General features: G+C 43.7%; 1 protein-coding gene across 1 annotated transcript in view; it reads left to right on the forward strand.

Annotated features, from left to right (window-relative positions):
* The window catches only part of DUSP8 (dual specificity phosphatase 8), an 86,974-nt gene extending 64,350 nt beyond the window's left edge, over positions 1-22,624 (forward strand). Inside the window, exons 3-6 of the mRNA XM_084828536.1 lie at positions 17,480-17,646; positions 18,904-19,063; positions 20,649-20,772; positions 21,502-22,624. Coding sequence (XP_084684662.1) covers positions 17,480-17,646; positions 18,904-19,063; positions 20,649-20,772; positions 21,502-22,624 — 1,574 coding nt within the window. The remainder of the gene's footprint in view (positions 1-17,479; positions 17,647-18,903; positions 19,064-20,648; positions 20,773-21,501) is intronic.
* Positions 22,625-23,686: the final 1,062 nt, after the last annotated feature.

Consider the following 23,686-nt stretch of genomic DNA (forward strand, 5'->3'; position numbering starts at 1 on the left):
AATTTTTGTGAACCGCCCAGAGAGCTTCAGCTATGGGGCAGTATAGAAATACAATAAATGAAATAAAATGAAATCTGGTTGGTTGCTGTGGGGACAGAATGATGGACTAGATAGGCCTTTAGTCTGATCCAGCACTGAATTAACTGTTACTGAAAGGGGCGGGGATAAATGAAGACCCCTAGCCCCAGTTTGGCAATAGTGTGATTTTGACATTTGGGGAAGAGTGGAAGGGAGAGAGATGGGTTTTGTTTTTTAAAGTTACATTCTCTACATTTCATTGAATATCTCAACTTGCCGCTTTTCCCTGATGTCTTTAGAAAATTTGCCTGTGTAAAGAGAAGTGCCTCAGTTCATCAAGAAACTAAAAAATGCTATTAATTATAGGGACAAGAAAGGTTTATTCATGTGTTTAACAGCCTGAGCTGCAGCTTTTGTCCTCAGTATTTTAAATTATTACTGTTTATAACATCCAAGGGTTTAACTCTCTTCAATAATAAGATTCCTTTTAAGACCAAGAAGTACTATTTCCTCATTATAGATGAGCAGTGAAGGGACAGAGATACTAACATCACATACACAAGATCATACACACCCTTGTACTTTGCTTCAGTGAATCTTAAAGAAGTAGCACTCTGATTTCATACTCAAGAGCCATTAAAGTTAATTACAATCCCCACCTCATGCACAGTCATCCACTGAAAACTGGGAAGGGGGGAATACACCTTTTCACAAATCTTACTGTGAGTATAACAGGGAAGTTAAAAGATACTACAGGATCACTGAACTGAGTTAAGTGATCTTAAGTAGGTATGTTTCATTGTCTGCCTGCGGCTGAAAGGGAGGGATGATTTGGGGTAAGTAGTTTTGTCTCAGTGTAAAGGCAGGTTCTCATTGTAAAGGCAAGAGTTCAACGGAACTCTTGAAGACCTTTCACCAGGGCACCCAGCAGTCTGAAAGTCCATTGCTGATGCTGTCAAACAAATGAGGAATAGACAATAGCACTAAAATGGAACTACTGGAGTGGAACCAACAATGAATATTGTTTTCATGTTCATAAAAGGATATCACTGTGGTGCCTCCAAATCTGGGAGACAACTGCTGCAGGATGGAGAGAAACTGATATTAAACTGCACGGGTCAAAAGGTGGCATGAGTGTGTGTGAGAGTGTGTGTGTTTGTGGGCGCAGTTGCACATACGCCTCCCACAAGCACCTTTTTTGAGAAGGTGGGCTGTTGCACATGCTAGCAAGAAAAGTTACATATCAATGTACAGCGTCTCAGAATGACAGCTCTGATGCGGTGTTCTGTCAGATGTACAGGGGATGTGGGTTAGGGTGAAATCTTATTTTAGGGTAGGTGCCCTTTAGCACCTTTAGTCACTGATCCAAATTTTATCACCCAGATTTGCCTAGCAGGTGACTTCAGGCTCCATGAGGTAGGAGATCCCCATATATTTAGAGCAGGCATTAAGAAAGATATTATAGCACCATCTTCAATTAAACAAATAAAGGAGCCAGTATTATTTCAGAAGACATCCTTTCCATATTGATTAGAATTTGCTGTCCTAGAAAAAGAGCAAGCTGCCTTATTTGTGATTTAGCTAGACCAAAGCCAAACTGTTGCATGTCTTGTCTGCTGAAGGGGATGTTACTCTTCATGCCCCTCAATTTGATCCATGGTAGGCAGCTGGCTGGTTGCAAGGATTGGTGAAAATGCAACGGATTTTTCACCTAAAGACATGTAAAAATGCTTGTGTGCTACAGAGAAAACTCAGGCTGCACCAGTTCCCTCCTCTGACACCACTCTCATATGGCACGAAATGGAGGGAAGGATTGGGAGGTGTATTGTTCTCTACAATAATGGACTGCAAAGTTGTAGGCCTCACTCAGAGTTCCATACCGATGTGGGCATGGGGATTACACCAATGACTGTGCAAGCCTTTTGTCTGGATCCTGTGGCTTGGTACAGAACTGACATACAGTTGATCTACATGCAATGCAGACTGCAAGGGCAGGTTGCAGTTCAGTGCATAATGATGTTAAAATAATCCACAGCTTTGTGCCTGTGTAAAAACTGCTTGAAGAAACTGGTGAATTATGAATAGCCATTGGAGTTATATCTGATGCTATGATGGCTAGACATCATCTATTCCTGCATTTTAAGGGATATTATTTGTTTATTCCCCTTCATGGATAACTGCCTTGTTGTGGCGAAGGGGCTTGCCTAACTCAGTGAAGCCATAAGCTATACCGTGCAGGGACACCCAAGACGGACAGGTCATGGTGGAGAGTTCTGACAAAATGTGGTACACTGGGGAAGGAAATGGCAACCCACTCCAGTATTCTTGCCAAGAAAACCCCATGGAACGTATCACAAGGCTAAAAGATATGATGCCGGAAGATGAGCCCCTTAGGTCAGAAGGTGTCCAATATACTACTGGGGAAGAGCAGAGGGAATTTCCAAGTAGTGCCAGAAAGAGTGAAGCGGCTGGGCCAAAGCCGAAAGGACACTCAGCTGTGGATGTGTCTGGTGGTGAAAAGAAAATCCATTGCTGTAAAGAACAATATTGTTTAGGAACCTGGAATGTAAGATCAGTGAATCAAGGTAAGCTGGAGGTGGTCAAACATGAGATGGCAAGATTGAACATCGACATCTTGGGAATCAGCGAACTAAAATGGACAAGCATGGGTGAATTTAATTCAGGTGACCATTATATCTACTACTGTGGGCAAGAATCCCGTAGAAGAAATGGAGTAGCACTCATAGTCAACAAAAGGGTGGGAAAAGCAGTACTGGGGTATAATCTCAAAAACGATAGAATGATCTCAGTACAAATCCAAGGCAAACCATTCAACATCACAGTAATTCAAGTCTATCCCCAAACCATTGCAGCCGAAGAAGCTGAGGTTGATCGGTTCTATGAAGACCTACAACACCTTCTAGAACTAACACCAAACAAAGATGTCCTCTTCATCATAGGGGATTGGAATGCTAAAGTAGGAAGTCAAGAAATCACTGGGATAACAGGCAAGCATGACCTTGGTGTACAAAATGAAGCAGGACAAAGGCTAATAGAGTTTTGCCAAGAGAACACGCTGATCATAGCAAACACTCTTTTCCAACAGCACAAGGGGCGACTCTACACATGGACATCACCAGATGGTCAATATCGAAATCAGATTGATTATGTCCTTTGCAGCCAAAGATGGAGAAGCTCTATACAGTCAGTAAAAACAAGACCTGGAGCTGACTGTGGCTCAGATCATGAGCTTCTTGTTGCAAAATTTCAGCTTAAATTGAAGAACATAGGGAAAACCACTAAACCATTCAGGTATGACCTAAATCATATCCCTTATGAATATACAGTGGAGGTGAGGAATAGATTTCAGGGATTAGACCTGATAGACAGAGTGCCTGAGGAACTATGGACGGAGGTCCGTCACATTGTTCAGGAGGCAGCAACGAAATCCATCCCAAAGAAAAAGAAATGCCAGAAAGCCAAGTGGCTGTCTGAGGAGGCTTTACAAGTAGCTGAGGAAAGAAGGGAAGTGAAAAGCAAGGGAGAAAGGGGAAGATATATCCAACTGAATGCAGAGTTCCAGAGAATAACAAGGAGAGACAAGAAGGCCTTCTTAAATGAACAATGCAAAGAAATGGAGGAAAACAATAGAATGGGAAAGACTAGAGATCTCTTCAAGAAAATCGGAGATCTCAAGGGAACGTTTTGTGCAAAGACGGGCATGATAAAGGACAAAGAAGGCAGGGACCTAACGGAAGCAGATGAGATTAAGAAGAGGTGGCAAGAATGCACAGAAGAACTATACAGGAAAGATCTGAATGTTCCTGATAGCCATGATAGCTCGGTCACTGAACTTGAGCCGGACATCCTCGAGAGTGAAGTCAAGTGGGCCTTAGGAAGCATTACTAACAACAAAGCTAGCGTACAAAACTTGTACAAGGGTCAAGAAGCAACAGTAAGAACTGGACATGGAACAACCGATTGGTTCAAAATTGGGAAAGGAGTACGACAAGGCTGTATATTGTCGCCCTGCTTATTTAACTTGTATGCAGAGTACATCATGAGAAATGCCGGTTTGGATGAATCACAGGTCAGAATTCATATTGCCGGGAGAATTATCAACAACCTCAGATACGCAGATGATACCACCCTAATGGCAGAAAGCGAAGAGGATCTCAAGAGCCTCTTGTTGAGGGTGAAAGAGGAGAGTGCAAAAGCTGGCTTGAAACTCAGCATTAAAAAAACTAAGATCCTGGCATCTGGCCCCATCACTTCCTGGCATATAGAAGGGGAAGAAATGGAAGAAGTGACAGATTTTATTTTCTTGGGCTTCAAGATCACAGCAGGCAGTGACTGTAGCCATGAAATTAAAAGACGCTTGCTCCTTGGGAGGAAAGCTATGGCAAACCTAGACAGCATAGTAAGAAGCAAAGACATCACCTTGCTGACAAAGGTCCGTCTATTCAAAGCTATGGTTTTCCCAGTAGCAACATATGGCTGTGAGAGCTGGACTATAAGGAAGGCTGAGCACCGAAGAATTGATGCTTTTGAACTGTGGTGCTGGAGAAGACTCTTACGAGTCCCCTGGACTGCAAGGAGGTCAAATCAGTCCATCCTAAAGGAAATCAACCCTGAGTGCTCATTGGAAGGACAGATACTGAAGCTGAAGCTCAAATATTTTGGCCACCTAGTGCGAAGAGAAAACTCCCTGGAAAGGACCCTGATGCTTGAAGATTGAAGGCAAAAGGAGAAGGGGATGGCAGAGGATGAGATGGCTAGATAGAATCACCGATGCAATGAATATGAACTTGAGCACACTCCGGAAGAGAGCGGAGGACAGGAAGGCCTGGCGTGCTATGGTCCATGGGGTCACGAAGAGTTGGACACAACTTAACAACTGAACAACAACAACAAATTTGTTTATTATTCAACAGATCATGTGTGTGTATGTGTGCATGTGTAGAAAAGTATCATTAGGGGCTAATGGAAGTAAACATCACCTTTCTCCAGAGTGAGAGGTCCTGCTATTTGGAAGAGGTGGGATAAACATGGAGAAACTGGTGAAAACTGCAGCTTCTCTTGGCAGCAACAGAAACCAGATGTATATGATCAGAAAGCGGCAACCAAGAGATGAATAACAGGTGATTTGGACCAATTCTGGATAGGCAGGCAAAGTAAAAGAGAAATTATACCTTGTTAAACAGAGAGGGATAAAGCCTAGAAGAAAGAATAGATAAAAATCAATGATTTTAAAAATAAAATAAATCAGATATATTAAATTAAAGCATGTGAGAGCAGGATGGGAGGAGGAGGGAGTCCAACACTCATTCCTGGCATCATAGACAATGGTTTATGTAGCTAAGATCGCTGCATACAATGTGTCTCAATTGGTATAGGAAGATGCATGCTTGTTCAGGAAATACATGAATTCAAAACAAGAAACATATTTAAATCAATTGTTTAAGCTGGCCTTTTTTCTTGGTGACTTAATTCATGATTTAAATCAGTCCACCTTAGAAGAAAAATGAAGTTTAAATATAAAAGCCAAATGCTGAAGGCAGGGCTCATTGTGGGTTGTTCTCATGCAAATTAAACGAGCATGAACCCATGGTCTATTTAACCCTCGAATAAATCACACTCACCAGGCCTGCATGACAGGACACTCCCTGAGCAGAGGTAGGATATACAAAATGACAGTGGCACATGCCCCGCATGTACTGTACCCTCACCATGGGTTAAATAACCCACAGTAGGCTGTGGTCTTGTGCAAAATGGCCCAACAGACAGAGAGAAAAAATCAGGAGGGATGAGGGTTATGAAGTTAAATGGTGCATTTAGAGCGCGATCGTATACATTTTCCAGCTGTGTTAGTCTGTTGCAGCAAATCCTATACATGTCTACTGTGCATTGAGTTCAATGGGGAAAGTAGGTATAGGATTGCAGCCTTAGAAAACAAAGGAAGATGTTCAATCTTAGAAGGGAAAGCTAGCATAGAAAGGAAATGTAACTAGAGGAGCATGAGCAAGACAAGAAGATAAAGAAAAAGGCATATTTGTGGATGTAGGAGCAACGATTGAATTGCAGATCGATGCCACCAAAATAGGACACAAAAGCATTGAGAAGGGGAAGATGAAAACTGGGAATTAACAATAGGGGGAAAGGTGCCAAATATGAGATGATGCTGGAAAAAAGAGAGAGATGGGAAGATGAAAAGAATAAACCTGTTTTAAGGATGAAAAAGCCAGAGAAAGCAAATTGAGGAAGACATAATAGTGTATAAAGTCATGTTGGTAGTGGAGTTTGCATCAAAATGCTGCTTGTACATGACCATTAGTAACAAAGGGAAGGAGAGATACGTACAGGGATAAAGAAACTGACAGACAGGTTAGTGAGAAAGTGAGGCAAAAGAATCAGCAGTAGAAAAGAAGTCAACACAACAGAATCAAGAATAAGTGAAACAGAAACCAAGCATAGAAGAGGTGATAAGAACAAAAAGAATCCAAATCAATAGAAAGATAATCAGAAGGGGGGGGGAATACAAGGGAGAACTAGAATTTAAATATAGCACAGAAATATATAACACAAAACGAATTAAATAGTGGTCAGAAAGAAGAAGAGAGGATTGCACTACAAAATAATCAAGAATAATCTTGGGGAACTAGGGACTTTCCACAGAACTTGAGGGAAGCTTGTGAAAAATGGCAATACTTACAAAGGGGGAGAATCCTGGAGTAGGGATGTAATAGAATGGTTTCATGATCAAAAAGTTAAGCACGTGAAACATAAATAGTTGCCAGGCAACAGAGCATGAAGGAAACTTGCAAATGAACCTACATGATATACTTTTAAAATGCTTTTGTGCTATGATTCATTAGGGAAGAGAAGGATTTCTTAGTGATTAGGGGGATAATCTAGGACTTGCAAGTTTCGCTTTATTGACTTCAGTCTCAAGGATGGAAAAGAAGATGTCTGCTTGAACTCTTGGGACTTCCTTCAGAGTTTCCTTAAACAGCTGCTACAAGCTGGGCTCACTCATACCTGCTGAGAAACTGATAGAACCATGTGTGTGTCAGCCGAGAGTTGTTCCTGGGGAAAAGTGCAGAAAGCGTGTGCATGTGGATCTTTCTTTGGGAGTGGGGCCATTGGCTGTTCCACCATATGGCCTTGAATAAGCTTTTTTTTTAGTCATCTTCACTTCTGTGCAACAAGGTAACATCTCTACCTGACTCTAGATGTCAGAGGGATGTGCTCAAGACTACAAGGGGTTCTAATAATGTGGTAGATACTTAAAGGGACAGTCACACAACCAAATCGACATGTTAACAATGTGGATTGTGTGGATCGATGCAGACTAATGTGTGTGGTGAAACAGTTACGTAACTCAAACCACATCATAGGTTTTTTTGTAATTTATTAAAGTGCATAATATGTAATAGGTACTATACAAAACTAGAAAATACATTTACCGCTTTACCAAAAGCCACTGCAAGTAAGGAGAGCAGTGGCATCATAGATGTGGGTTGAGATGCAAACACAGTGTGCACTTTCATGGTGAAGCAGAGGACTTCCTTCATTTAATACATAGCTGTACATATCCATCCAGCTCACATGAAGCTGACTGAGTTTGCTAGCAGTTGTGGTGTGATGTATTTAATAATTTCAGTGTAGCTGGCCAATCAGAAATACAACAGGCTTTTTAATTCTCTAGTTATAGCTTTTTAAATCATATGACTCTGCAAGGAACAGATATTGGTGCCCAAGAATAAGAAACAATTTATAACTTAGAGAAGCAAGATTTTGAATAAAGTTAAAAAAAACCAGTAAAATTTGAATTTTTCATTTACAGTTTCTAGTTTTACGAAAGCAAACAATTCTTTGTTCACAAAAAGCATTACCCACTTCTACTAGAGCTAGTTATGTCCTGGACTTAATATAACATCTACAAATGGCCTTCCCTCAGTGGTCATATGCATATCTATGGCTTCAACTGTGTGAAAAGTGTTTTTTAAAGGGAATTCCCATTTATAACCAATCTTGTCAGGTTCCAAAATAGGTGTTAAAAAAAATCTAAGAAATCACAAGGTATCAAAAGAAAGATCAGCTAAGATTTGAATTTTGGACTCAATCTGGCTCCTGCACAAAAATTCTCTGGATATGATGTTTTAGCCTATTATCATATACTTGGATAAAATATCTTTTGACTTTGCCTCAGTTAGCTTCTACAGGGATAAACTTTGGAGGGGAAAATGAACCTCTCTCTCTCTCTCTCTCTCATGGTATGACTGACAGCTTATACCTAAAGTTGGTGTTAGTACAGTTAGTACTGTAGGATGAGGTTGGTACACTACACCTCTTGTGTTAAAGCAAGAGGCTTTAACACAATATGAAGAATTTTATAGTTGTATATTGAAGGTAGAGGACAGAGCTGTGCAGTATTTTCAGGAACAAACATGAGATGACCTGGAAGGTCACCATTAATTTCTGAATTCTGTTGCACAAAGTTACCATAATTTACATGACACTGAACAAATCCTGCTCCACCAGCTAAATTGGGATGACCTGGGCCCCGTCTATATGGCACTGCTTTCACCCTTCACTCCATCGCAACTGCACAGCATTTCAGCTTCAAATTAGCTTCTGCTGGGATACACTCGTGATTACAGCACGCTTCCCTAACAGACTCCGCCGTGCCCTTTTTTTTGCCATTATACTTCAGTGCGCAGCTGTGCAGGCCTGTGAGCATGGGGTTGTGACACTTCAGTGGCTGTTTTGTATTTTAGGGGTTCTGTTGTGTCTGTCCATCCCTTGTTAAGTAAAAAGTGGGTGTTCTGTGTCCCTTCATTTCCACGCCATCTGTTTGTCGGTTCCCTAGCCTGAGACTATCACGGTGGTTCGCGTGAGCGGTACGTACCTACCCATCACTCCAAAATGGTGGCCGGAGCGAAGTTAGTCCTCCCCCAAGACCCCCCAGCCCTTGGGCACTGAGTCCAGAAGCAACCATTGTGAAGATATGAAGCTGCAAAAATGTTCGAAGGTGTGATTCAATAAATGAAAATGCCTCTCTGTGCCTCTGTAACTGCCCAGCTGCAAAGGGACGGGGGGAGTAAAGGGGCATCACAGAGTGACGCAAGCACTACACATGCCTACAACACCCCCACTGCAAAATGCAAAGTTGGTTTGGGGAAAGGACAGATGGCTCGCAACCTCAGGAAACCTGCAGCAAACAAAAAACATTGCAGCAAAACGCCTCCTTGGAAATCTGCATTTTCCTGGAGAAAACCATGGATGGCTGCAAAGTGGCAATTGTGTCATCTGCCCAGATGTCGACTCGTATCCACCCCGGAAGTAAAAGGCTCATGTAGATGGAGCCCTAGATGCCTGATATTATGTTAACCCTGTATGTTTTAAAAAAATGATTTGGCTCCTCATACCACAAAAATAGACTTAGCGATCATGATATGTGGCAAAATAAATGTGGAGCTCTTTGCCTTTTAGTTACTATGCCCTGCAGACATACTACCCTCCTATTTTCGAGCTTACTTTGGTAACCATAAGGGTGGGAAAGCTCCACCACTCCCAAACTAAATTTGATGACCTAAGGTTATAAGTAATAAATCTGAACCGAACAGAAAATTTGAGGTTCTCAGAAGGATTCTTATAGAAATCTGCAGGCTGCAAAAAACATCAGGTAGGTGGTTACATTCTGCCCTCGGATTGTATGTTGTCTGTTTCTAATATAGCAGGAAACAAATTCCCTCACTCTTCCCTCTCCAGTATCCGTAATTGTAAAGGACATTCTACTGTTTACATTTTTAAACCTGCCCATCTCTCATCTGTGTCAGCTTCCTCACCTCACAAGTTGGACTTTGTTAAATGCAGAATGTCTCCCACAAGGAGAGACATTGAGCTAACAATGGCAATTTTACACACTATTTCTCAAACCCACATAAATGTCCCTAATTGCATTTTGCACTTGTGATCAATTATTCAGAAGGTCACATGTGCGCAAAGACTAGGTTCAGACAAGCTGCAGCGCCCATGAGCGCTAGATTGAATATGCAGCCCCCACTCAGGGGTTGTCACGTTGTGTGAACTCGGCGAATGTGGGTTATGTGGGGGTTAAACAATCCCTTAATTGCAGGTTTGGGGGGGGGGGGCTGAGAGAGAAAAGGCTTGCATCAGACCACCAAATGAGTTCAAAGCAAAGACAGATTTGATCCAGAAACATTGTGATTTGTGCTTGCTGCAGTCAGTTCAGACAATTCATTTGTTGCGTGCATGGTGCAGTGCAGGCCAGAGGAAATGCTGTTGGTAATAGAGAATTCTGAATCAGCCCTCTGTCTAATAGCCAAAGCAAAATTAGGAGTTAGGAAGTTGTTATGTCTTCTGCATATCATTGAAGAGCATATCCTTATCTTTCCAGGATGGCCTGAGGCTGGATTCCTTAATGTCTCCAAGATTCCTTAAGATGCTTAAATAGGGAGGTTGGTTGCTCTGTGTATAGCTGGATTGTTAAAAATGAAGCTTGTGTGGATAGTAATGTTTTCCTTTTCTGCTAACATCCAGGGGCTGCCTAGGTGAGGGGCTGCTCTAATCTCTTGCAACATTCTTGTCACATAAAGTTTTGAAAAGAGGCAAGTGCCAGGATTTCTCTTCAGATTAGATCCCATGTCTGCTCACATTTACACCATAGTTCCAACTTTGCATGGCATAGGACATTCTATAAACCAGGTAGATTGTCTTCTCCATTTGGCTGGGAATCTTGTCTGAAGCTTCCCGGAATGTTGCAAATTTGTCCAGTCTCAGGATTCTGAACAGGGTGAAGAATCAACTCCTATCCTTAAAGCCTCAGCCATCTCTCCTGCTGGAAAGAGCAGTTATAAGAAATCCGAGAGCTCTTTCCACCCACTCTGTCCCACAAACAGACTCACTCCCTCTCTAATTCCACTCATGCCAAGAGAATACCACTCCCAGGCCATATAGCCTGACAAAAGAGGAGCCGTGAATATACAAGGCACAGGTTCTGTTTGTTATATTTTTCCTTCTTGATCTGAAGCTAGAAAGGCAGCTTGCATATATTAATAGCAAAGCCACCCCATCATCAATCATGTCAAGAACCTTGCTTGTGGCCTTGGTGATTTTGCATTAAGCTACACTGACTTCTGGAAATTAAAAAGAAACTAGAGGCCTTAAGGCCACTATTGTGGCCAAGAGCACTTGCTCACATACACACTGACTGGTGACCTCCTGTTCTTCCCACCATTGTGTGTGTGTGTGTGGGGGGGGGGGGGGGTCTCTCACAACCCTTTCCTAGATCCTTTACTACTTCCCTTGGCCTAGCACCTCTTCAGACCTCCTTCCTAGCCTAGGTCTTCTGTTCTCATGCCTCATTTACCCCACTGCCCCTTTTCTGTCCTGTCTCTATATTTTCCCTCTCTCTCTCCTTTCCCTGAAGGAGTGCCTAACCCCCCATTTAGTTTAAGGGACTTTAACAATTTGACTGTATAGTTAAATCCCACCTATTCCAGTGGGACTCAGGAAAACCTGATTCTTTTTGCATTGTATCCCATAAGCTTTATTTTGTGCCTTAAATTCACTTGACACATGCATCCTTTGCCAGATCATGCCCATAAGAGGGGAACCGCATCCCCCCAAAAGAGCTAGCTGGGATAGAAGGGCATGTGCCAAGGGGCACTACTTTCCTCAGTGAATCCCCTTTGGCATTCTTAAGAGCCCCTGCAAGCTTGCTTGGAATTTTACCAACAAAACTGGCAGTGGATCTGATGACAGACACATCCTGGAAGGGAAGATAGCATTGTTAGGAGAGCAGCAGCAGGTCCTATCCTGCTTTAACTCTGATGTCATCTCTTCTACCTTAAAAAAAAAAAAACCAGCCTAAGCTGAATGCAGTAAGGTAAATCTTATAATAGATGTGACAGAGACAGAGGGGCCACGCTAGCAATGTAGGTGATATATTCCCTGAGCCTGTATGGTAGGGTAAGGATGGCAGAGAGCAATCAGGCTATCAGCCTAGAACTGGGCAACCTCTGTATTGTAATCCACCTGTACGACCTAAGCAAGATTCTCAGCACCCGAGTTCTCTGTTGAAAGCGGGCAATACTGGTCAAATACATGAATGACGTGAAGATTCTAAAACCTCAATGAGAAAAACCCATTGGGAAGTTCTTACTGAAATGAATAGGAGCAGCACTGACCAGTAGAATGCATCCAGAGACACTGTCTTTGCTAATCACAAGACTTCTGTAACATCATGCAGATATTGGATGGTGTTATAGCATATTATTGCATATGATACAACATATCCTATTATCCATCACAGCACACTGCAATGCAGCTTACAAGGTGGCTGGATGAACAGCTAGTTCACAGCACAGTGCCGATTCTGTGGGTGGGGTATGCATTGGCACATGTACATTGTAAAATAAACCCATAGGCTGATGAACACTCATGGACACACAGCCCTGTTTTTCCTTCTTTTGCATTCATTGGAAGACTACTTTCTTTGCCTTCTTGCCTGATAGTTTTGGCAAACACTAGTTGTTGGGTATTACTCTGAGAATTCAGAGTCACCACAGAAGGAGGTCTATCTCCATTGGCAGGATCTATGGGGGGACTTGTGGCTCAATGTTAGAGCACATGTTTTGCATGCGTAAGGCATCAGCTTCAATTCCCAGCATTTCCAGTTAAAAGATCTCCGGCAAATGAGATTTCATGGCAGCAGACCTGTGTGCTTAAACATGACTCTACCCCAACCACACAGAAAGAGAAGGGCATCTGTTTAAAAGAGCAAAAAGGGTATACAGGTGACTTGCATAACATACACACAGCTTACTTATCCACAGTTTGTCTGTCCCCCTCTCCCCTGTCACCTTCCTCCTCAGCTGAACTCCAGTAACAGCAGTGTGTTCAGCTGAGGAAAGTGCTTGAAGAGATAGGACTACAAAGAGGAAAGTAGCAGGCAAGGGCTCTACACATTACACCTGTGTGTCCCTTTTGCTGTTAAAAACAGCCCCTTTACTCCTTCTTTCTTCATAATTGGGGAAGTTCTATATTTAGACCTATGGATCTGCTTCCATCACAACTGGTTTGGACTTCAGACCTTAAATAGCCTCCGCCAGCCAGAATACATAATTCTGTTCTCTAGATGGACCAATAGACTAACTTCGTATAACACAACTGCATAAGTTCACATGACAACAGGTAGCACATTCCTAGTAGGCTGTGTATAGGATGACTTCTAGTATTTCCAGATGCCGGTCATGACTCTCAGATTATCCCCCTCGCGCGCCCCCCCAATCCAAGAGAAAGGGGGATATTACACATGCTTACATACACGCCTCTCAGCCACATGATTTATGCTTCCTGGTGAAATTGATGCAAGGAAGGGTGGGTTGGGGGAGTGTTGAGGAGGCAGATAGGAGTAACAGGAGCTCATGTGCACCTGTGCTAATCTTGTTTCATTCATTCTGATTTAATATCCCGGTTGAGGGGGTGATGTCATGCCACAAAGAGCCACAGAGGAGGTGGTGTTGCAAGGCACATGAACTCTTTGCATTCCAAATCGATGAAGCCTTGTGAGATTTTTCACTGTTTCTAGCTGACCAGAGTTAATATTTTCTACCAACGAAAATTAGTGTGTATTGTTTCCTATCTGGGAGTTTCTGTAGGGAAAACACCAGTAAAACACCAGTGTGGTGGCCCCCACTCTGTGGAACTCCCTCCCTAGGGAACTCCGCCATGCCCTCTCTTTAATGAGCTTCCACCGTGCATTAAAAACATGGTTGTTCAGGCAGGCATTTGGGGTGGGTTAGGGTATTTTAGAAAATGTTTTTATTGTAGAATTTTATTGTTTTAAATTGTTTTATTATATGCTTGTACATCGCCCAGAGTGGCTGGGTGACCAGCCAGATGGGCGATTAATAAATTCAGTTAATAAATAAATAAAATGTTAGATTGAAATCTGGCTTTTACTTTATTGAACGCAAAGCTAGCTCAAGGAAGATGCTTGTATGAGCTTTACAGTCAAGCTTTATCTGCTGCTGGGAGGAGCCAGCAACAGGGCTTCATATACAATGTGACTTTAAATTGTGCCTAGAATGGGGGTAGGTGGGGATGTCAGGTCCTTGTTAAAATAATTTTGCCAAACTGAATTAGAAATTGGTGACCACGACCAAACATTTCCCCCCACTTAACCTTTGAAGGTACTTCCACTTGAGTAGCGTCAGTCCAATCAATCTGGAAAGCAAACATTTCAGATTCTTACTATTAAATATCACAATTTCAGAGAAAGGCAAATCTTTCTGATTTGCCTTCTCTCCACTCAGTTTTAGGGAGCTAATCAAAACAAGACCAAGCCTGAAACTGCAGACCAGAACAGGATCAGCATGGTTTAGATGCTGCTTGCTAGATCAAGTTCTGCAACATCTGACCATGAAAAATTACTAGGGGATCTGTTCAGAGACAAAATCCTGCCATCTCTGTCCAAATATCTCAGCCACCCACCCAGTGTATGGCCTCGCTTTTCTAATTAGCTGAGTACATGGGGCTGCTTAATCGGCCAGCCACTCGAGCATGAAATAGAAAAGAGCTCTGTGTACATGAGTGGGAGCCACACAGGGATGGGGTGGGGGCTACTGAAATGCTGCATGGCTCTGACGTAGGTCTGTTTCAAGTACAAAGGCTGCAGTTATGTTTGCTGTGATTCAGCTAGAGATTACAGGTGAGGGACAGAGGGATGAGATCTACCAGCAACAGATCAGTGCTGCTGAAGGATCCTGGGAGTGATTCCTTAGGCCAAGGGCTTTCAAATGGTACTCTGGGCGAACCCTAAGGTGTCTCAAAGCTGATCAACGGTTCCTCAATGAGAGAATCTGTACTGGCTTCCTTGAAACTTCCATGTACCTTGAAAATCTGTACTGGCTTCCCATTACTACAAATCTTCTACTGCAATGGGCAGCTGCAGTAAAGTGTTGGATGTGTTCTAGGACTCAGTTGACTTCACCCTTTAGAGGCCCAGGACTACCTTTAGCCCAAACATGCATTTGGGGACCCACTGTACAAGGACGGTGCTCTACTTGCATGACTAACCTTAGGTAAGGCTGGGTCTTGACCCACCAGTTGAAGACCCAGCATCATATTCTCATTTCATACAGGGCAATAGTGAGGCCCAATAATGACCAGCCAGTGCTCTGAATGGAGGCTATATCCTAAAAATGTCCCTGGGTTTTCAGCACTGCACTGGGGTTTCATGGCATCCATGGCAGGGGTTTCTTGGCAGAGAGGTCAATGTAGAAAGGATCCCTAAAGGTGGCCATTTTTAAGACCACTGCCTCCGCCCTAGGCAACCCTCTTCCCTCAGCCCCTTCTAAACCAACGCATAACAACGCTGGCAACTGTTAGGCCTGCTGTTTCTCAGATGACAAGCCTTGCTCATATGTGGCTGCTAAAGATCCCAGGGGGGCTATTTATAAAAGAATAGTCGAATTATCCCATAGAGTCCTGGCTGAATTCCAATGCAGGTAATTTATTTCCTACTTTCCTAGAATTACACACACACACACACACACACACACTCCTCACCCACCCCCTACAGATTCAATTTATTCTTCTTAGCATTGTGTGTTCTGCTACTTCCAGTCACTAAGGTACTTGGTTTCTTTGTAATCAGTTAAAAATCTGCAGGCTGGAACCATCTCTGCTGCTTGCTGATGCAACTGGGAGGTGACAGTCTCTAAACATTAAAGAGTAATGTGAAAAATAATTTATCCCAATGGAGAGATGTTGGGGATTTACTGGAGGCAGCACAGGCTCTCTCATATATTGGAATCAGCGGGTGACCAAGAGCCAGTCCTGAAAGATATGTACGGTAATAAGAAGAGTAGTGGTAAATGGTAAATCTAGCCTCTGTTTGCTATCATTTCAGTGGGCTGAAAGAATGAAGCGATTAGTGGGTATGATAAATGAGCCGATTCATTAATCTCAGATTTAAAATGTGAATTTTTATTGGAGTATACAGCACACTCGAATGGGTGTTCAGTGTTGATGACAGTACAGTTGTAATCATCACATGTCTCTTGATTTAGGCAACATGTTTATTTTCCTAAAGTGTAAATGATTTGCCTTTGTTAGTTACTCAGAAGCATTGTTTGCCTTCATTTAAATATCATAGACTCATACCACAAAATTGTACATTTTTCTTGAGTAGCCAAAATCCACAGTCAGGCAATATTCTGTCAGGCTGATGAAGAAACCCAGAGAACTCAAAAACTTGCTCACTATTTTGTGACATTTTGGTTGGTCCTAATAAATGTATTGCCTCACTGTGGGATTTGGATTTTCTCTTATGGACCAACCATCTTCCTTTATTCTTTCTCCGACTATGTTAATATTTATTTAAATCAGTTAAAGCACAATCCTATGCATGTTTAGACAGAAAAAAAGTCATACAATTCCCAGCATTCCCCAGCCAGCCGCCATACTAGGTGGGGAATGCTGAGAAACATAGAATCATAGGGTTGGAAGGGGCCTACAAGACCATCAGGTCCAACCCCCTGCTCAGTGCAGGAAGCCTGATTCCCAGGAGGTCTCCCATCCAAGTACTAACCAGGGCTGACCCTGCTTAGCTTCCGAGATCAGATGAGATCAGGCGCATCTGAAGCCTCTTTATTGTATGGCTTTTTTCTGTCTAAACATGCATAGGATTGCACCTTTAATTAACTAACTGAGAAATTGGTTGACAGCCCTAACCCGATATAGAGACCATACACAATGTGTTTCGCGCATCAAGGGAGCGAAGGAGTTGGTAAACTTGTAACAAAGGAGGGTATTGGGTATTGGTTAAAATGGGGCCAAGTGTGACAAAGGAGGTGGGTTAAAAAGCCTTTAAAAGTGTGACATGGAGTGTTCCATTAGATCCTAATGACATGCCTGTCATATAAGCAAGTGCGGAAGGAGGGTTGTAGATTCTAGACAGTTCTCACATATACCCACACACAGACACAGACACTATCGCTGGCAGCAGAGGCAGGGGTAGCATGACAGTTTCCCCAGGGGCAGTGCTTTATTCTTCACTGAAGCATCAGGGTACATGCACCCTCTATTTGACTGCAGGCATATGGCACTAGCAATCCTGTGAGTGACACGAAAGCCAAGGAATTTGCTTTTATGTACATGTAGCATCTAATGCTCTCGTGAGAGCTTAAGGCCCTTATTATGCAACATTATAAAGTCTGTCCCAGCGAGCAGAAAGTTTTACTTTAGTAGGGAAGAATTAGGTTTACATCCCATCTTTGCCACAGATTCATTGTATGACTTCAGGCAAGCCACTAGCCCTTTGCCTCAGTTTCCCATCAGTAGAATATGATGGTAAAATGCAACTTACGAAAAATGGTAGTCATTGCTCACAGTTTTTATTTCCTCCTTTCTCTTCTTTTCCGTCCAGGGGGCTTTGCCACCTTCTCATCTTGCTTCCCAGGACTCTGTGAAGGGAAACCCACAGCCATCCTGCCAATGAGTATTTCACAGCCATGCATGCCAGTGGCCAATGTTGGCCCGACTCGCATCCTTCCTCATCTCTACCTAGGCTCCCAGAAAGATGTCTTAAATAAGGTACAGCCTGGTAAAAAGGGAGATGTGCTTACCCTATAGAACCCTTCGCCTTAAGAGTTGCAGTGCATAGTTGGGAACGCAGGGATGTCACCTGTGTGGGAAATGGTACGTTGTCTAATTGGGACGATGGTGTCCAGAGAGGCAGAGACATAGTATGTGAGTTTCCTCTGAAGTGTTAAAAACATCAGCACCAGGCAAAGTTGACCCTGAGAGATTAGATGAGAGGGGGCCAGCTGTTTATTGCCAGGGTCCAGTGCCAGCCTGGCTAAAGAATAACACTGACCTCAGCTCTTCCATGTCCAGCCTGACAGCCAGATGATGAGGTATTAAGCTTGGCATTCAACTGCGAATGATGCTGAGGTAAGGTGCGGGACAGCGTAGGCACTGCAGCCCACATCTACAAGCAAAGAACCCTTTGAGATGGCCCCAAAATAGACAGAGATGTGCATTGGTAATGGAAGAGGGGAAGGAACAGGCAGTGTCTTTACAAAAGGTGCCAGAATGCCTGGGCTATGATATCACAGCAGGGAATTTTGTTTAAAGAAAAAATAATAAAATTAAAGAAGGAAGAAACCATAATTGTTGTTAAAATGCCAGTGGGCACATATCCTGGGCAGGAGGGAGCCAGTCAAGCATTCTTTCCTCAGGGGGAGGGTTAGGTGGAAGTGTCTAAACTAGAAACACAGAAAGGAGAAGGGGAAACATTTCATACAGGGAGTAGAAGGAAATGAGGGAGAAAAATGCCAGGAATGTGAGCTTGGGAGCTTGGCTGGCTCCTGGGTGCTGAGGTTAGGGTTATTACACAGGGACTGCTTAGAAAAATGGGGCCATGGAAACTCAAGAGAGGGACCATAGTGTTGAGTTTCAGGACTTGAAAAATAGGGATGTAATAGGAGCTGGAACCCAGATGCTTTTGTGTCAGGCTGCCGCTCTAGGTGTTTACCGTACAACATGTCTTCTGCTCACCCTTTCATAGTGAGTCTTAGCTTCCCCACAGAGGCCGTGGTTTTTCCATTGTGGCAATGGCACTGATTTCTGTAAATTTTTCCTGATTTCCAACAACAGTGCCAAACTGATAGCTAGAACACACTCCTCTGTGACAGCACAGCCATAAATTGTAGGGTGGGCAATGTTGTAGGAGATGGAGAAGAGAAAGGAAGAGCCAGTAGCATAGTCAGGACCTCTGGAAGAATGGATGAAAAAATCCTGCATTGGACTGACTAACTGCCTTGCATTACTTATCTCTCTCTTGCCCAGGACCTGATGACCCAGAATGGGATAAGCTACGTCCTCAATGCCAGCAACTCTTGTCCAAAGCCAGATTTCATCTGTGACAGTCATTTCATGCGCATTCCGGTCAATGACAATTACTGTGAGAAGCTCCTTCCTTGGCTGGACAAGTCCATTGAGTTCATTGGTAAGATTGCTGACCAGCCACAGAAAGCTTTCTCATAGAAATCATAGGGTTGGAAGGGGCCTGCAAGACCATCGAGTCCAACCCCCTGCACAATGCAGGAAGCCTGATTCCCAGGCAGTCTCCCATCCAAGTACTAACCAGGGCTGACCCTGCTTAGCTTCTGAGATCAGACGAGATCAGGCACATCATGACTTCCTCTGGACAATTTTGTGGTGTTGCTGAGCTGTTCTCTCCCCGCCACACACACACACACACACACAATTTTGTTATTGACACTGTTTTTAACTGTGCTGTGTGCAAAACACCCAGTCTGCCCTTGGGAGGCATACTTTCCCCCTTTGTACAAAACAACCTTCCCGGTGCTGAAGTCCCCAGACAGCAAAACTCTCAAGACTGATGTAAACCTGGAATATCACAGAAAGATACTAATGCCACTTGGGACAACAGTGCTGCTCCACAGAGAAACATTTTCTGATATATCTAGGTGCTTTTCTTTATTGAGAACAGTCATGCTGACTCCAGAGATTATTCGTTAAATGAGATGGTGGGTTAGATAATTAATTTGTTTCCTAACAGATAGAATGAGGGGAAATGTCCCCAAATTCTCCTTAAAGCATTCTTAGGAGATAGGAACCTAAGAGGACAAAATTGTATAAGTTTGCAAATAATACTTTTATTTACTTATTTACTTATTTTTTAGCTGGTGTTTCATTTGTAACCCATTATGGAGCAGGAAGTCCAGCCTGTCTTTTTCATCTTGGCTGCAAGTAGCTACCAAGTAGACAGCCTTGGTCAAGGCTTTAAGGACTGAATGGGCCACACGTAGGCAATGAATAATGCATTTGTCCTTTTAATTTCTCTGGATCACATTGAACTTTAGTAGATGGAGGGCAGTGTGCGAGGAAGGAATGTGCTGTGCTGCTGCCCATATTGTACATGTTCTGTTACTAAGCAGGAGACTCATACTTACAGGGATGTCATCTGGCAACTGTCTCCAAAAACAGTTTTAGTATGCCATGGATAGCTGATGGCTAGAATTTGCATTTATTTCAGGACCCCAATGAAAATTAACATCATGTAAATCAGAGGTGGGGAACCTGTGGCCCTCCAGATGTTGCTGGATTACAACTCTCATCAGCTCCAACCAACATGCCCAGTCATCAGGGATGGTGGGACTTGTAGTCCAGCAACATCAGGAGGGCCACAGGGTGCCCACCCTTGTTGTAAACTAAAAACACAGTTGGGCAACTTGGCCACATAGTTTATTGGCAAGCAAATCAACAAGTCCTGGTTTCTAGCAGCCACTTCTCCTTATTTTATGTATGTATGTATGTATTACTTCCTCTTCCCATTTTGTAAAAAAAGGTCTGTCTTCAGAATAATTTATAGAGAGATAACTGAGAGATTACATCAGATTTATTATGGTATAAGCTTTCATGCAGTGATCTCTAGTCCACGAAAATTTGTCCCATAATAAACTTGTTAGTGTTTAAGGTGCCACAAGCCTGTTGTTGGTTTTTTGTTCAAAATAATGTAGCTTATAGTCTCAGAACATCACCCTGAAAGTTGTCTTTTCATGCTGCAGACAAAGCCAAGGTATCCAGCTGCCAGGTGATTGTGCACTGCTTGGCAGGGATCTCCCGATCAGCCACCATTGCCATTGCGTACATCATGAAGACCATGGGCATGTCTTCAGATGATGCCTACAGGTAGGTTGCTTTCCAGAAGAAGGTGCTAATATGTTCTTTGCCCAGCTGAGGGGAATAAACTTGACTTGTTGATGTGAGCAGTTGTTTATATGTCTGTCTGTATTTATTTATTTTAAGCCCGTCAGAACGTTTTTTAAAAATACACTTTAGCACATTTTGCCATGAAGGTTGCTTTCTGTGTGTCCCACGAGAGAGTACTGTGTGACAAGCACAAAAGAACACGATGCCGCATGCACTGTGCTCACCTCCCGAGAGTTCTAGTCTACCACCAAACTAGGAGCGCTTCATAGGACTCAAAAGTGCTCAGTTACTCTTTTGCCAGCTTCTTAGGAAACTGGTTGGCATGACTGTCAGGCTTGTGGTAGCCTCTTGAATTTCATTGGCAGATTGGCTCCTAGCCTGTAGCGAGCTGAACTCATGGATCTGCATTCAGATATAAGACGAATATTGTTGTAGCTCGCAGCAAATGTCGATTTTTCACTGTTAGTGGTGGCATGCAAAAAACTGTCTGTGGCTGTGGTTGTATATAGAGAAGGACCCAACATGACAGGCATTTTTCATAGCTACCTGCCTGAGTCTGAAGGGTGTACAAAATAGCCTTACATAAACTGCTGCCAGACAGGAAGAAATCTTTTAAAGCATCACATTGTACCCCTACTCAGGGAAGTCATTAATTTGAAGTGAGAAAGGGCCAAGTAACAACCATGTCTGTTTCGTTTGCATTGGCAGGTTTGTCAAAGACCGGCGCCCCTCCATATCTCCCAACTTCAACTTCCTGGGTCAGCTCCTAGAGTATGAGCGAAGCCTGAAGCTGCTCAAGGCTTTGAAAGCCCACGGGGAAAAGAGTGAGGCGGAATCCCAGCAAGACCAGTTTGAAGCACCTGAAGGCAACCGGCAACAGACTCTGTCTACCTCAGAAAAGGCAGAGGAGCTATTAAGAAGCACAACCTTGGAAACTCCCTCAGTTGACTCTGAGAGACCATCAGGAATTCCCAAGGTTGTCTCACCTGCGGTGCTACAGCAAGGCCTCCATGGGCTGCACTTATCTTCAGAACGCATCCAAGACACCAACCGGCTGAAGCGTTCCTTCTCCCTGGACATCAAGTCAGCCTACTCTCCTAGCCAGAGGCAGGATGCCCCAGGTCCAACGGAGGCAGGGGAAACTCCCAAACTCTGTAAGCTGGACAGTCCTTCAGGTCCCAGTGGAACATGCCAGTTCTCTCCTGTTCCCGATAGTCCTGACTGGCCCAGTGGGCCCGACTTCCTTCTAGAGGCCAAAGTACGACAGAGACGGAAGCACAGACACCAAGCGGGCTCCCCTGCCCATGGGCTGAGCCTGAACTTCAGTGGGGTGTGTGCCATGCACAAAAGCACCAGCATGGAGGACAGTCTCAAGCAGACGCTTCGGCTGAGCCTCCCCAGCACGGGGCAGCAGCTGGTGCAGCCGGCCACAACACCAACCTCTGCTGGCCCTTGGGGGGTGCGCTTGGAATCCCCTGGCACTCCCTCCTCGGAGAGCCCCTGGTACTTCAGCACAGACTCAGCAGCGCCGGGCAGCAAAGGCAGTGGGAGCGGGGCTCTGTTTGCCAGCGCCACCAGCTACTCCTCGTTCAGCTGCAGCACAATCCAGGCGAGCTGCGAGATCAGGCTGAGGGACAAGCAGCGGGGGGAGCAGCGGGATGTGCGGCACAGCTGGCACGAGGATACCACGGCCGAGAAGCAGTTCAAGAGGAGGAGTTGCCAGATGGAGTTCGAGGAGACCTTGTCTGAGAGCCGGTCTCGAGAAGACCTGGGCAAAATCAGCAAACAGTCTAGCTTTTCAGGCAGCATGGAAATCATAGAGGTGTCCTGACGTTCACCTTGTGAGATTTGAGAGCAAGTGTGGGTGCATCGGTGGGTGGGTGGGGGCTGGCAAAGGATATTTAACTGGGGAGAAGAAGGGCATGGGTGGGGGTGGGAGCATTATTTATATGCCTGCGTGCATTTCCAAAGGGCACACAAGCTAAAACGAAGGCAATTCTAAATGAATCCAAAGTCAAGAAACATAATGGTGCATGCTTAGTGCCCCCTTTGGTTCCTCCCTCTACCACCAAGATGAACCACAGCCAATTTCCCTTTTGGAGACTCTTTGAATCCCAGATTCCTTCCTTTCGCATACAGACAGTGCTTCCCCCCCACCCCTTTACAGGGGAAAGTGGGAGCTGTGGTGTGACTTCAAAGATGGGGTGAAAGAGAAACTGTGGATAATTTAAACTTGTAAGATTTCCACCAGTTGAACCTTTTCCTGGAGGAAGTTTATTGTTTTGGGCTGCAGATTTGCAATGGGGGAAGTTAAAGGGAAGCAGGTTCTTTTCTTTTAAGAGTGCATTACCACTTGTTAATAATACATTCCTATCTAACCTATAGGAAATGACTAAGATTTTGCCCATCCCCTCCCATTATAGGAAGGGAGTTCCCCTTCCATTCCATCAGGGTTGGACATTATTTATAGGTGGCTCCTTTCTAGATTGGGGTGCAGAAACATGGAGGGGCTAATTTTCTGTGGCTTTCCTCTTTATCCCCCGCACTCCCATACTGAGCATGCTCCTCTGTGTTTCTCTGGCTAATATTCTTTAATGCTGCACTACAGCAGCCATATATATATATATATATATATATATATATATATATATGAGAGAGATAAAAACAAAGAAAACGTTTAAATGGTTTTACTACAGTTTTTATTGAGACAAATAATATTTCAACTTTTCTTTTTAATTTATTTAAAGCTGTTCATTCTGGCAATGATTTTCAGACAATGTAGGGGCGGTACTTCCAGCTCTATTTTTACTGTGTATGGTATTTAAATCTGAAACATGAGTTTCAAAGCAATATCCTAGGCTTGTGGCTCCTTGTGTAGCTCATGTCAGTGGCA

This window comes from Heloderma suspectum, chromosome 1 (genome assembly GCF_057233095.1).
Source record: "Heloderma suspectum isolate Gila_16-S chromosome 1, 16-S_ref, whole genome shotgun sequence".
NCBI lineage: Eukaryota > Metazoa > Chordata > Lepidosauria > Squamata > Helodermatidae > Heloderma > Heloderma suspectum.